This window comes from Myiozetetes cayanensis, unplaced genomic scaffold, assembly GCF_022539395.1.
Source record: "Myiozetetes cayanensis isolate MyiCay16 unplaced genomic scaffold, myiCay2020 scf13, whole genome shotgun sequence".
Classification (NCBI taxonomy): domain Eukaryota; kingdom Metazoa; phylum Chordata; class Aves; order Passeriformes; family Tyrannidae; genus Myiozetetes; species Myiozetetes cayanensis.
Window position 1 is genome coordinate 8,164,460 of NW_026086937.1, and position 15,481 is coordinate 8,179,940.

At 47.0% G+C, this 15,481-nt stretch overlaps 1 protein-coding gene across 11 annotated transcripts in view; it reads right to left on the reverse strand.

Moving 5' to 3' along the window:
- The window catches only part of YEATS2 (YEATS domain containing 2), a 47,904-nt gene extending 33,323 nt beyond the window's left edge, over positions 1-14,581 (reverse strand). For 3 of the 11 annotated variants that reach the window (XM_050307892.1, XM_050307889.1, XM_050307888.1), the window contains exons 1-8: positions 13,631-13,997; positions 10,521-10,618; positions 10,324-10,416; positions 7,417-7,659; positions 5,155-5,270; positions 3,814-3,975; positions 2,050-2,161; positions 578-622 (exon numbers count right to left, since the gene is read on the reverse strand). In XM_050307892.1, the coding sequence (XP_050163849.1) occupies positions 578-622; positions 2,050-2,161; positions 3,814-3,975; positions 5,155-5,270; positions 7,417-7,659; positions 10,324-10,416; positions 10,521-10,618; positions 13,631-13,778 (1,017 nt within the window). In that variant the 5' untranslated portion in view covers positions 13,779-13,997. Of the gene's footprint in view, positions 1-577; positions 623-2,049; positions 2,162-3,813; positions 3,976-5,154; positions 5,271-7,416; positions 7,660-10,323; positions 10,417-10,520; positions 10,619-13,630; positions 14,013-14,519 lie in introns of those variants that run through there. The other 8 variants (XR_007627883.1, XM_050307884.1, XM_050307886.1 and 5 more) reach the window with 6 other exon arrangements.
- Positions 14,582-15,481: the final 900 nt, after the last annotated feature.

The window sequence follows — 15,481 nt, forward strand, 5'->3', positions numbered from 1 at the left end:
TGAAAAGCTGAAGTAATGCGATTTCGCTATAAAAATTTCCATTCACTACAGTACAACAAGGGCAGAACAATATCAAGACAGCTTTGAGAATATAGCAAACTATGGGTTATTAATTCACTTATTTATTTTGAGTTCATTTTCCATTAAGGTATGAAGCTTGACAGACAAAGAAACTTAGAAGTACTTAACATACTGCAAAATTTCAGCAGGAAAGTTGGGTGATCCCTTTAAGTTAAACTCTTAATGTGTGAGCTCTGTAGCACATCAGAATACAAACCATAACGTTTGGTACCAAAAGCTTCAAAAAGAAATAAAAACTAAAACTGTAGTACAAAGTTCTTTCTGAAGGAAGAGCTGAAACAGTCTCCCCTGAACCAGGAAGGGGAAAAAATGATTACTGTCATGAGTAGTGACAAGGTGTCACAATCATTTCATCCAGGAAGAGAGTAAAATCTACACTCTAGAAACTGCAAAATCAAATGGGTCTGACTCTGTGCTTAGTCCTATGTATCTGTTCTTTCTAAACATCCTTAAGGCACTCAAAGTACAACCTCCATCCCACCACCCTCAGACTCACCGTTTCTGCACCGAGTGTCTGCAGGCCTGTGTAGGTTCTGTCCAGCTGGGTAAAAGGATACAATATATTAACCAGGGCAAAGCAACATATTAGGTAGAGTTTACAATACAAATTGTTTGAAAGGAGTTCAAACTGTGTAAGTTGAGCAGCAGCACATCCAGTTTCTTGAGGCCACAGGGTCAGAAATCTGCATGCTGTGTTAAGTGCGCCTCTTCTGCCAAAAAAGCCAACCATGACCCGAAGCCCACACTAAAATAGGAAGGAGCAAAAAAGCTGAAGGAAATGAGATTGTTGAGGAAATATTAGTCCAGTCTAAGAGGAGTCCTCAAGCAGTGTCTTTTTTATTCCTCATCTCAATATAATGAAATAATAATGAGAAAAACTCAGAGATTTAAACTGACCAGCACAAAGGTTGTGTTTATAGTTTTTGATTAAAAACTGTTCCCACTGAGTATCAGTTGATAAAGAGGCATAACATCCCAGAGGTATCTATTAAGACACCTATAGAGAAAAGCTGGGTTTGACAAGCTGCCAGCCACAAGCAAGGCCTCAGCTCACCCATATCCCCTCACAGCAGCCACAGGCTCAGATGAACAGCGAAGGTTTGCTGATTTGAGCTCTTGTGTGCCAAGGACTGTCTCAGTTTTCTTCTGTAGGCTGGGCCTCTTTCCCTGCCCATCACAGTGTTACCAATTTCTCCCCAAGTTATGTATCCCCAAATGTATTTTACTCATCATCTCCATTAAATTCCTTAAGTTGCAGGGGAATATTTTCAACCTCCTCTACTGTCTATATTTGGGGTTGCAATGAGGTATCTACATTAGCATGAAATTCATTAATGGAGGCAGATTTTAAATAAAACTAATGCTGCTCAAAGAAACAGGAGACTAAACCAGCTCAGGACTTAAGTCTGCTAATGCCAGGGACTACTAATTAAGAGGAAAACAAGAGCAATGGCCTAGTTTTCCAGGACTGCTGCATACTATAAATCCTACTGAGTGCTGCAGGAGTGAGTGGGTTGGAAAAGAAAGCTCTTTTCAAAAGGAACACGGACCAAATGGGGAATCTCAGCCCTCCCTGCCCACTCTAACAGAGATAATCACTAGCTGATATGTGCAAGTGCTGAAGGAACAGAACAGACACAGCAGTCACTTTACCAACAGAAAGACAGCCCTGCAGCCCTGTCAGGTTTCAGCCAGTGAGAGCAGAATAAAAAATCTCAAAAAGCAGGTAAATGCTTTGCTGCTCTCAGCAGAAACAACTCCAGCTGCTGCAAGGCTGGGTTCTGCATTGAATCCAATACAGCCAAGGTAAGAGGCTTTCCTGGATCTTTTTTGATTCTCCAGCTCAACTATTCATAATCAGCAGGACACATGCAAAGAGGCAGAAACACACACACAAGCAGAGCCTCTTCCAGGTTATGCAGGAGAGCTCATTTAAATGCCTTTCTATAAAGTATTTTGTTCAAATACCTTCAAATTGTGTATGATATCAATCCTCTTGTTCTGGCTATCCTTGAAGTGTATCTGCACTCTCACTGGAAATTCTCCCCAGCCTCTTCTGGTCAGGTGAAACGGAGGTTCTCTGCAAAAAAATGGCGATTACATATTGATGCAGAAGTGGTATAGATTTCATCTCCCTCTTTTTCAGAAAGCCCAAGATTGTTTTCCTAGCAGACAACTACAGCTATCTTCAGGCCTGCTATTCACCACAAAGAGAATGCAATCACAGCAGTGAGAATTTCATGGCTTTGGACAGCTGAAAACATACTTTAACTTTACACAAGGGGACAGGGAAGAAAATGGTAAAAAGCTGTTGGATGAGAGGCATGGGAAACAAGTGTCTTCTTTTAAAAAGAAAAAAAGGGCTGTGGCATATTCTATGTCAAAGGAAAAATACTCCCTTCCAAAACCCCAAGCCAGCTCCTAGGACACAGCTGCAAGGTGAGCTTTCAATGCAGCATTTTGCAATCACTTCTTCCTGTCCTAACACCCAGAGAATAACATATAGAGAGAACAAGGAAAAATTAACCACTGTCATTCTCCCAGCGGAAAAAGAGGTGTGTATTTATCTGTGACATTTACTGTTACTTTGTATTTCAGCTTGTTATTGTAAATCCCAAATGTAGTTTTGCAACAAAGCAAAATGGGACAGGTTTATAGGCTGTTTTTAGTCCAGAACATAAATGTTCACTAAGACGACTGGGACTCTGACAGCAGAAATCAATTAACCAGACGGGATTAAACCAAAGGACAAACAGCACTGCCATCAGATACTGGAAACTGAGAAAAAGCACAAAAAGACATCAGTCACGTGTAATTTGGTTACACAAGAAACACAAAGGAGTTTGCTATGTCCTGCTATCATAGAATCATAGGATCAGGTTGGAAAAGACCTCTGAGATCATCAAGTCCAACCCTTGATCCAACCCCGCCGCGGTTCCCAGACCATGGCACTGATGCCACATCCAGTCTCATCTTAAAAACCTCCAGGGATGGTGAATTCACCTCCTCCCTGGGCAGCCCATTCCAATGGCTGATCACTCTCTCTGTAAAAAATTTCTTCCTCATATTCAACCTAAAATTCCCCTGGCACAGCTTAAGAGCAAGCCCTCTTGTCCTTCTGATGGTTCCTGAGAGAAGAGACCAACCCCCACCTGGCTACACCCTCCTGTCAGGGAGTTGTAGAGAGTGATGAGGTCACCTCTGAGCCTCCTCTTCTCCAGGCTAAACACACCCAGTTCCCTCAGCCTCTCCTCATAGGACTTGTGTTAAAAGTCCCCTTCCCCAGCCTCATTGCTCTTCTCTGGACCTGCTCCAGCCCCTCAATGCCCTTCCTGAACTGAGGGGCCCAGAACTGGACACAGCACTCCAGGTGTGGCCTCACCAGTGCTGAGTACAGGGGCAGAATCCCTGCCCTGCTCCTGCTGCCACACTGTTCCTGATACAGGCCAGGATGCACAAACCCCCAGGAATAACGTGAAATGCAACAACTGAATGATTTTTCTCAGAAGGAAATTAAAACAAAACAAAAATCAAACCTGTTTGGTTCATTTTCTACAGAAAAACTCATTTATTTTTACTACCATTTTGGAGTAAGCCCAGTCAAGCCAGGGGTTAAATATAGACATGGAACACTAAACCAGGAAAAGAAGTTGCTAACTTTCCAAGAAACTCAGCACTATAAGCCTGGCAAGCATGAAGACTGGAATAGTGACTGGAATAATTCCTTATTACCTCACTTCTACGAGGTCATTAGGTTTGTAACTGGGATGGAGGAAGAACCAAACTTTCTTGACAAAATGATTTATGCTGGGTTCTCTCCGAGAGCCTCGGACGTACACCATCCATTTATGGGTTGACTGATCGTTTTCTTCTCTCTTGTCGGGGGGAATGTACCTGGCAAAGAAAGGAAAAAAACAAACACAAGATAAAAATCCCAAATAGACACATACTGCAAAAAGCATTTCAGGAAAAGTTTAGGCAAAAAAATTGGGGATGGTAAAATGCCTGTGGGAACCTTGCCCCCTGTACAGTTCTGCTTGTTTGTCCTTACTCTGACAGTTCATCCAGGAGCAGGTACAGGTCCCAAAATCTGCTCTACTCTCCTAACACATTTCCTCTATTTTAATGCACAATGGCCATATGAAATTCATTCATTTAAACATTTGGCTCTTAACTGGGAAGACTTAATTTTAACATTCTACCACAGCCGGATTCCTTTTCCCATCCTATTCTGAGATATCAGGAAGCAAAACCACAGCAGAAAACATCAACAACTCTGCTAACATAAATACAATTTATACAGTAAAAACAATTCTTCTCAGGAATTTTTAATAAACTTCAGAGTCAATTCTTAGCTCTGGCTACAGCCTTAGGTAGATTTTCATGATGCAAGTCTAAGACTAGGCTTTGTCAGCAAATGTCTGATACTTTCTACACAAGACTGACTTGAGTAGTGCCAGGGTGAAGGAGAGTTAAAACCTGGAATTGTCCATAGTTTCCTAAAATTAATGCCTTTCTTCACTAATTTCCTCAAAGTTCAAAAGTTATGTATATTTACCTGTCAATTTTTAAAAAAATATAAACTGTAAACATTAATTTATTTAGATTATTCTGGCTTGTCACAATTTTCCTCATTCTGGTGGTTTGGTGCATCGGGGTTTTTTTTTTCTGTTTAAAAAAACCCCACACTGTCCCTAGGGACACATTGAATTAGCCAACTAATTCAATTAACCAACACACTGTATTAGGACAACTTACTTTTCCAAATTTTCATGGAAAGCTTTGGACTTCTAACTGATCAAAAAAGGCTGAAATACTTCCCTTGAGACAAACAGATCTTAAAAACTCTCTCTATATACATACATAAATAAAACAACTACTAAAACACCTGATCCTCCCACAAAAAAACCCCTCATGCAGACACTTGAGGAGAGCTGCCTCAGCTGCAGTGCTTATTCAAGGGCAACACCTCATGTTGTGACAGCCCAGCAGTTTTATTTGCATCCTAGTTTTAACCTCCTATTCCATTTAATCCTGAAACAAAGGACCATCCCTCAAGCTCTGGATACTAACTTGGAAACGTTGCCAACCACAATCGTTTTCTTCACATAAAGGCGTGAAGTTTCATCATTTGACAGTCCGGCATTTCGTTGTCCTGGTTTTTGAGAGCTTGAAACACCCGAACTGTCCTGAGGGTAGGGGAAGAAAAAAAAGGCAAACAAAAGCCCAAACATTCCTCTTAAACATCATTTTGTTTGGTGTAAGGTGATGTTAGAAAAAAAAAACAAAACCAAAAACAGACCTTCATAAATGAAAGACCAACAACAGATCATCCCTAAAAATACCCGAATTGCTGTCCAGGCACATTCAAGCAACTCAGGCATGGAACAGTTCTATCCTACCTAGCCAGGAGTGCACGGCACGGCTCAACTGAGCAGACACTGTGCGACATCACATGGATCTGAGCCATGATTTCAGCTTGGCTTTCAAAAGCACTGTCACTGCTCTATCTGGAAGAAACTGGCACTGCTAGAATGGCATCATGTTGGTCATTAGTCAGGAAAAAAAAAAGATAAATCTCCCACAAGTGGGTGCTGAGAATCTAAATCTTTCTCATTCCTAGACTCTGCTGTTGCTTCATGGGGAAGAGTCAAGGCTGGGCTTGAGACAGCAATTCAGCTCCAGCTCAGCAGGGGCAGCAGCAGCCACGCCATGTCACTGAATCCAGGCAAACCTGCAAATCCACCACAACCCTTGGGGCACAATACAACCAGTAACCCTGGAACACAACCTCAGCTATTACACCATGGCCAAGGCTCCCTGATATGACAATGATATATGACAGTGATGTACAGTGCCAACACAAGTGGAACTGCTGTTTGCGTGGGAACGAAAGGCTTTTCTACAGCTCTCGGATAAAGTGGATGTCAGGACAATAAGGGACTGCCAACCTCTAGTGACCAACACAGCTGGTGCTGCAGCTTCCCAGAGCACACTCCACTGAGCTCTCCCCAGACAAGGGTCAGCGTGGGGAGCAGTGGATTCACTAGGAACCATTAGCCCTCCTCTGTCAAGCCAGTGATGCCCCAAAGTGGAGCAAGGAGCCAGGGAAGGCTCAGAAGGCTCCTGCTCCTTAACACTCCTCAGTCACCTCTGGGCCACAGCCTGCAGGTCGAAGATGAACCAATGTGCTACACCCAAGCACTGGAGCTGCTCCATCAATGCCCTCAGTGAAAGAAACAAGTTCTGTTGCTCTGGTGGTTTACTATGTAGGTGGGTCCACGTTCCATAAGGTGTATCTGCCTTCCGGCACAGACCCCAAGCAGGGTTTCAGCAAACTGCAGCCCTGTTATCAGGGGTCTCACGCTGCTCAGTGGAGACAGAATCACTGCTCTTTCTGCCATGTATTATTACAACTCGCTCACCTGCAGAATGCAGCCATATTCATGAGATATAGGGGCTGTACTCCTCTCAGGCCTGACTGCTTAAATGAGGAAAGGAGTTTCATCTCACCTACTGAGGCACATTTCACCTGCAGACAGTGAAATGCAGATAACCTTTTCAGTGGAGCTATCTCAGTCAGTAGGTGAAGCATTTATGTGGCTGCACAGTGAGCCATAAAGGGAATGGATCCAGGTCAAAATAACCCAGAAAAAAGCATGAGGGACAACAACAGCAGGTATCTTTAACCTGGGTCAGTCTGGTACAGTTGAGCAAACAGTGATATTATGATGCAAAACAGCAAGAAGCACCATAAAGTAAAAACCAACTCCAAGTATGCACCCAGGCTCTACCAGCTCACGCTCCCAGGGTGAGCTACTCCACTGGTGTTACTTTTTCACTACAGGCTGCTGAGGAGGCCAAACCCCTGCAGTGGACCAACTGCTCTTGCAGTCCCCATCAGCACCCAGGAGCAAGCACCAACACTACTTCCTAAAAACACTGCTGGGAATGACACATCTTGCTCTCCCCTCCAGGCTCTACCCTCCTGACCCGACTTCCATTCCTACAGCAAAGCCCTTTGCTCAGGCTGTAAAGCACCTCCTAGCCCAGAGGCTATGACCAGACAGCAGAGCTGTGCTGACACCACTCTCCCTGTGGCCTGCTGAGCTCACTGCTGGGCAGGGCTGAGTTTAAAGGAGTTACCCACGTCACAGGCACTTCAGTTGGCCTTACAGCAAAGCCAGGCTGAGGGAGTGGGAGCAAGCGGTTGGAGAGGGCAAGAAACAGATCTTCAGCAAGGTGGGTGAAAACATGAAGAGCTCCTGGTGCCAGCACCGAGTCCACAGAGCACACACCTCCAACAACTCGACCACCACTCGAGTTTTACTTTACCCGGCCAGCATTTCTGCTCTGTCTCTGGTCCAGGCTGTTTGCCAGCCGCTCCTCTGCGTCCAGGTTGCCATTGTCTTTGTCCAGGAGAAAGTCATTGTGCTGAGAGAGCGAGTCGCTCTCGGAGTGGTTGGCAGAGGGAGTGTCTGAGCCCTGGTTAGCTGGAGATGAGGATCTCGAGGGAGATTCCAAGAACTTCTTGATTGAAGGGTGATTAAGAATTGTAGCATCACATGACCTGGTGCCCTGCAGGAAAGAGGCAGATCTGGTCACTGTACGCCTGCAGCCCAGATAAAAAAGGAGCTGCATCAGAAAAGAAAAAGTCAATGTATGAAGAAAGAGCAAATATTTAATCAGCTGCCCTGCAGGAAAAACACATGCTGCAGAGGATAAAAGCTTAAAATGGTTCTACACAAACAGCACCGCAAATTGAATCTGTTCCCTTAGGCCTTTTGATCTCAGAAACCCATCAGGATTTGGAAAGGAAGACTGTAGCCTACTCAGATACCTACAATGCCCCTTTGTAAGTAACATCATCTCTTCCCATGTAGACACCTCCAGTCTCCCACCACACACAGGAAGGCCACAGCTGCCCAGCTCTCGCAGGCAATCAGGGTACTACGTGCATCAGGCTCTACAGCTTTGATACTCGCTGGCAGTCTTGTCAACACCTGTGAGGCAAACTACACATATGAGCACCCTGTCTGCTCCCAAGGCTTAACAGAGGATAAATAATAATGTGCTTAGACAAGCTTGCAAACTTTCCTCCAAAAGGACATCTTAGAGCTAATCTTAGATCCTCCTAAACCTGCAAGGGGGAGCACAGGGCAGGTAAGCGTTTACAACTCTTTTTTTTTTCTCTGCCTTAGCATGACAAAGGCCCCTTTTTTTATTCCTCAGAAGTAGAAGGAAAACACCCATCACTCAAAGCAAGAGTCCCTCAGCCACTTCTTGTCCCAGCCACACATCCTCCCTGTCACCTTTGTTTGATGATGAACCAAGTCCGCAGAAACACCCCTCTGTCAGACAGACAGCCTTGCTCCTGCTCCTGAAGCCACAGATGTACCAGAGCGGCACTGACAGCTTTTCTGACAGGCAGTACCAGGTTAAAGAGGTTTCTTCCCTGCCCAAACCACCTGGATCAGCCAAGCTGGCACAATTATTCATGGTGAAGGGGCAGGTCACAAAAGAAGACAAATTAAGAAACTAACTTGGAATTTATTTGTTGCTTTGCTTATTATTGTTTTGTTCTTTTTATTCTTTTCCTTTGCAGGTTTATTTTTAATTCACGTCAATTCCCTGATCCAAAATTCTGTCAACATGATGGAGGGGGTGGCAGGGGATAGACACCAGCACCACTATGGAGTGCCAGAACTGCCCTCAAGAGGTGGTAGCAGGAGTGGAATTAAACATCGTCCCACCTTGGCCTTTAAAGGATCATTTGAGAACATTGTTTCCAATTGTCCCTCACACACACAAGTGAAGCAATTACCAACTCTCAGTTACCTGCTTATGAGTTATATCCATATCCACAATTAAAAACAGACAACAATGAAAACTGAAACCAGCAACAATTTCAAAAAAAGAAAGAAGTGTTTTAGCCTGCCTGCAAATCGGGACTTTTAGAAAAAATTAAGAATGCAATTGAAGATACAGCTATTCTAGCCATAATATCATAAATACTACTGGAAAACAAATTAAAGCAAGGAGGTGACAGTAAGTTTTGTGAATACTTCCAAACAGTTCCCAAATTTGTTATTTCCGGCAAATGTGAAATTCAGCAGGGAAAAAAAACAAACACCCTGCATGGCAGAATGAGGGACAGTACAGCTCTTGCAGACACATGATGGCACTGGATAAAGGCACTTTCAAAGATCACATTCTTCAGCTGCCCACACAAAAATCAAGGGGAGCAGAGGGACCTCCAAGCCTCCCAATGCTTCCACAACCTTTCCCAATTCCAGTTGCTCAACTCAAGTTCATTGATAGAAAAACAAGCTGAACTTTTTTCTTTTTACCCCACTCCAAGCCCTGTGGAAATCACAACAGGGAAACCAGGAGCAGCACTGAGAGCCACCGCTTGGAAGAGAAATTCTTATGGGACTACAATGAAACTCGTGTTTGCAGCACCCATCTGCAACCTCCAAAAATCAACTCAGATCTTTACTGGAAATCAGATCAACTCCCTGAACTGAAAAGATGGTAATGATATCCTACACTGGGAAGGGACTACATGCCATTTGGGAGCCTGCACAAGCCATAAACATGCTGCAATTAGCAGTCATTAAGGGAAGAGTGCTCAGAACTGGGGTTTAACTAAGAAAGTTTGAGGTTCTTTTAATCTTGTGAATTTTTAATCTCCCTGTGATTTATCTCCTGCTCTGCCACCATCAGTCTGTTCATCAACCCTTTAACAGACCGGCTGCCAGGTTAAAGGGAGGATAGTCATGGCACTGCCCAACCCTCTAAAAATCTTGAAATCTTTTTTTTTTTTTTTTTCCCCTGAAAAGTTCCAAAATCCATCTGCTTCCACTCTCCTCCTGCAGGATGGGAAAGCATGTTCCCCATTTTTCAGGGCTTTGCAAGGTCAAACTGTGCAGTGTCTGACAAGAAAGGTGTTGTCATGCAAGAACCAATTAAAAAAAAAAAGCAGAGTATTTTAGAAATCAGAAGCAGGGGATGCTGAAGGACTTCTCAATGCTCCCTGAAGACTCCTGTTTGCCAAGTTCCTGAGGCCCAGCTGGTGGTGCACAGCTCTCCTCTCCCACTGGCACCCCCTTGCAGTTTGCATTCCCCCATTTGGTTAAACCACATCTCAAAACCAAACACCAGCTGAATAGCCAGTGAACTCCACACACCTCCCTTTGCAAATATTCCCTCAAGTCTCACTGTTCCCAGAGTCATTTTTACCTCTCCAGCTTTAAGGAGACCGGCGGATGCGTAATAGTTGGCGACAATACAGGCACGCAGCTTGTCCATCATCCTTCTTGCTTCGATCAGGCGCTACCAAAAGAAGAGGTAACATGCAGTAAAAATAACCCCTGCAGCCATCCCCCAACCCCCATACACCAGCATCTTAGATACTGATGGGAACAAAACCTTTATACCTGATCTATAATTTCAATTTCATGTTCTTTACTCTTCATTTCGACAGCAAACTGTTCTTTTATAATAGTCTCAATCTTCTGCACGGTAACATCTCGGGCTGCACGAGGCCACACATGGAAAATAAAGAGGAATGAAGTATTTACATTTCTATTTTTGAGGCTCTGTTTGCAAACAGAAAGATCAGAGATCACTAAGGAGTGAGAAGCAAAGCGATAATAAGTTCAGCACATACACACAAAAAGGGAAAGATGATTTTCCTGCAAAAGAAAGTTATATTTGCCTTAACAAAAACCACATGTATCCCTAAAAGCTGGCTTATGTGGAGAGCTATTTTTTCCTTTTTAGGTCTGAGATGACAAATAACAGAAAAAGGGAAGAACAGGACCAGTTTGTTTACTTCTGTCTCAGTAAAGCTGTAAACAGTCAGAGGAAAACTCCAAACTGCTGTGGCCAAGTGCAGTTAGAGCTGTGATTGCGCAGGAACGAGCTGGAACACCAGGGACATTGCTCTGCTCTCCTTGGCCAGATTCCCATCCAGGAAATTTACACCACATCACGCAGCAATAATGAGGCAAACTCATACTTTATATGTTCAGCACTGGCACGAAGTGCAGCCTCCTCTGGAGTGCCTACAAACCATTTATTACTCACAAAGGAAACTATATTCTCAGAAGCTGACCTACCTCTTACAAAATCCCCTTCCAGCACAGCAGTCAAAAAAATTCAGCCTTTCAGCAGGAGTTTACTGACCTCAGTGGAAAGTATGTAGTTTAAGATTTCAAACTGTGCAAATACCTAACAGCAAATTAGTGGCTAAGAATGAAACTGGCACATTATTGTATTTTTTCTAGGACATGTATACATGGGAAGAACTGTTCTTTTTGCACTACACATACCACAGCCTTTAATATTGCCCTTCCTTTGTCACCTCCATTACCCCTCAAGGGAGTTCAAGCAAGAATTATTTTTATCAAGTTCTAAGTAAAAATCTGGCAAAGCAGGAATTACACTTCTAGAAGAGAGCCTGCAAAAGGTTCTCCAGCTTGTGCCAGAAATACAGTGATCCCACTGCAAAGCAGATCAGAGAAACTGCCTGGGCTTCTCTGGAAAAAATTCACATTGTTTCTACATGGAATAGGAGGCAACAGCACCAAGACTTTGGCTTGAGCTTCAGAGCAAGCATATGTTTTCCTAAAAGGTATGTATCCGTTTGAAGGGGTTTCTAATATCCCAAGAGAAAGAGTAAAGAAATCAAAAGCAAGTCAAAACCTTGCAGCATACATAATTGTACTGTCTGGTAAGGTACCCACAATAGGAGTGAGGCAACTGATACCTCTATATGCAACAGGGGTATCCTAAATATTTTTACTTATTTCTACATACAAATATATATACATGTATATATTCTAGGATCAGCAATAGTTCAAGCCCATATTAAAACAGAATTACACTGGAATCTGTATGAGTAAGGCAAAATTAAAAAAACAGAGGGATATAATTTACCTCCAGCCATGCCTAGGAAATTCACATGTAAGGCTACACTTAAAATAAACCTAAACAGATTAAGTTATGAGATGTATGGTTCAGATGGGGACAACTGCATCTCTTCTCTAAAAGATGATGCCATGCCACACCAACATTATGACAATTAAAGCACTTCAGGATTTGTGGTTATATTACAGAGGCTTTTAAGAAAGCTTTATTTTCATATTTCTCCCAGCTTAGTGTCAACCACAGTCCCTCATTAAGACTGTATTAGTGAAATTTGTGTCCTTCAGGAATTCTAGTATCAAAAGCTGGTGATCTTCCATGAGAGGAAGAAAGAAGCCAGTTTGGAGGAATCACCTGAACAGAAAGTTCACTTTGGCAAGGACAGTTTTCCAGGGCCTTAAGACTTTGCCTGCTCATTATCAAGACTTTCTGAAAAAGTTGCTTCAGAAGCAGATTTAAAAACTCATTTGCAGTCCCTGGGACACTCCAGAACAGAGGGTGGTGACTTCTGGCAGCCAGGCAGGGCAGGCAGCTGGGAGTGGTGACACGGCCACACACAGCACAGCTGCACTGGGCCCCACTGTGAGGGCCCCTGCCTGACATGGCAAACAGGACCTGACCAGCAACACATTCACCTCAGAGTTCAGCCTCCTCAGACCTGACCAGCTGTACACCATCCTCCAAAACATCACCCACGAAGCCATCGTCTGTCCCTCTCCAACTGGCAGCTCCAGCACCCTGCTCTATTCCTGGACCGTCTTCAGATCCCACAGCCAGCCTCGGTTTTCTCACCTCCCTGTTCGTCAGCTCTTCCCATCATGATCCTCTCAGTAGCTGTGCTATGCCAAAAATCACTGGCCTACTCCCTGTCCCCGGGGCAAGAAGCTCCACTCTCATTTGCCCAGAGACGACTGCAACCTGTCCTAGGCACTCTGCCAACAGGCTGGTTTCCAAAGCATATCCAAGTGTGCCAAATGCAAACCTACTCATCCAGCTACTCTCTCCACTACACTTCTTTATCCCCATCTCCTTTAGTCGGGTTCCTCTTTCTCCTCTCTTGCATGTTTTAAGGCCCCTTCCTTCTCTCTAACTTATCCCTTCTACACTGCTCCTTTCCACTTTTTCTGCCTGCTCTCGCAAACATTTGTTATCTTCCAAGAGCCAGTCTGTGTACTGCAAGGTCATGGATTTTTTATCCCTCCCCAGGCTGTACTGCAACCAGCACATCCCCCAAAACATAAACAAACTGCCAATCCTTCCAGGAGCAGACTTCAGCTGCAAAACAGATACACAGGCTGCAGCATAACAGCACGGAAAGGTGCACTGGCAAATACTTCAGCAAGCAGCAGGAAGCAAAGTACACGGTTGGGACCCTGGAGAGCTTGTGCTCCAGCTGCTATCATGCACCAAAGGCTGCGTCCTCACACTTTATTTACGGTTCAGGTGGCAGGTAGGGATGACTCCACACACAGCACATCTTCATTCGGCTACACAGTGGTATCACTACTTGCCTTGTTCAATGTCTGTCCTTTGGCCCCTTAGCTCCTGCCCCAGCCCCTTCCTGAATGTTTGTGGACAGCACACACATCCACATCATTTCCAGCTCCACAGCTCCTACCTGACTGTTCGGCTGCTTTGTGCCGCTTGTTGGGATGCGTGATGGTGATCTCCTCATAGTCGGGGTCCTTCTCTGCGATCACTCTCTTGATCCCAGACATGTTCTCTGCTCCACTGACAGGAAAAATAAAAGCATTAACGTTACCCATAGCGACCTTCTGGGCAAACTTCAACCTCTCTCCTCACGTGGGGAGGCCTGTGGTGCACACCCAGGAATGGGGGGCAACTCCTTCCCCAGGGGCTAGAGATCACCCCACAGCTGCACACGGGAGCTGGCAAGCTCTGCACAGCCCGGGAGCTTCAAACGCCTCCCGAGCCCTGCGGGTCCCCACAGCGCGGGTGCCCAGGGCCTCGGCGGGGCTGCAGTGGCACAGAGCCCCCGTGCCCCGCTGCCCGTGAGGGCAAAAACACCCTGCTCGGGATCCCGAGACTGCGGGAGAGCCAGAGCTCCCTCCGCACAGGCACCCCCGCCCCTGGAAAGGAGAACACGGGCACCCCAAGCACATAGGGAGAGCCCAGGGCGCCCCAGCACCAGCAGGGCTGCCCCGCTCCCCGCCGCGGGGTCACACACCGGCCGTGCCCGGCCGAGAACCGCCCAACGCGGGCCGCGACCCTTCCCGTGAGGGGGCAGCGCGTCCCGCCGGGGCGGGAGGGGCGCGGGGCAGGACCCGCCGCCGCGAGGCCGGGCCGGGGCCGCCGCCGGGCGCGCCGTGGGTGTCGGAGGTGTCCGGGGTGACGGCGGTGGCGGTGTCGCCGCGGGGCGCCGAGGGCGGAGCGCTGCCCGCGGCCGGTCCCACGTGCGGCGGCGCCGCTCCCCTCCCCCGCCGCGCACACAAAGCCGCCGCCGCGGCCGCGCTCCCGCCCCGCGCCACTCCCGCCCCGCCGCTCACCCGCGCTCCGCCACTGCCCGGCCCCGCCGCCCGCACCGGCCGCCCCCGCCCGCCGCGCCCGCGCCGCCCCGGGCGCTCAGCGCCAGCCCCCGCCGGGCCGTCCTGCCGCCGCCGCCGCTGCCGCCATGAGCGCAGGGCCCAACGCCGCCCTCGCCGCCGGGGCGGGCCCGCGCAGGCGGGCAGCGCGCGGGGGGCGGTGCCGGGCCGTGAGGGGCCGCACCTGTGGCCGCGGGCAGCGGCTGCGTCTCGGCAAAGGACGGCGCGGAGACAGCGGAGCTCCCTCAGGGGAGAGGGTCGAGCCGGGTCCGTGGCGCTGTGGGGGTCCGGCCGCGCCGGTCCCGCCGTGGGCGAGGAGAGGGCTGTGGGCAGGGCAAGGCTCGCCCGGGGCACCGTGCGGACCGAGATGGGCGACGCGGCCGCGTTCCTGTCTCGAGAGACAGGTGCGGTGGCCTCATCCTGACTTGCTGCCTGGAATAACCGTGTTTTAACGTGTAATAGAATTTGAGGGAGAGATTTTAATACAGAATATACTCCACGAAAGGATGATAGGAAGGGCATTGAGGTGCTGGAGCGGGTCCAGACAAGGGTGACGAAGATGGTGAAGGGTCTGGAGCACAAGTCCTGTGAGGAGCGCCTGAGGGAGCTGAGGGTGTTTAGCTTGGAGAAGAGGAGGCTCAGGGGTGACCTTATCACTCTCTACAACTCCCTGACAGGAGGCTGTAGCCTGGTGGGGGTCGGGCTCTGCTCCCAGGCAACATGAGACAGGACAGAAGGACACAGTCTTAAGCTGCACCGGGGGAGGGTTAGGTTGGACATCAGGAAGAAATTCTTCACATAAATGGTGATTAGATATTGGAACTGGCTGCCTAGAGATGTGGTGGAGTCATCGCCCCTAGAGGTGTTTAAGGTAAGACTGGATGTGACACTTAGTGCTCTCAGTGCACTCAGGTCGAGTTGACATG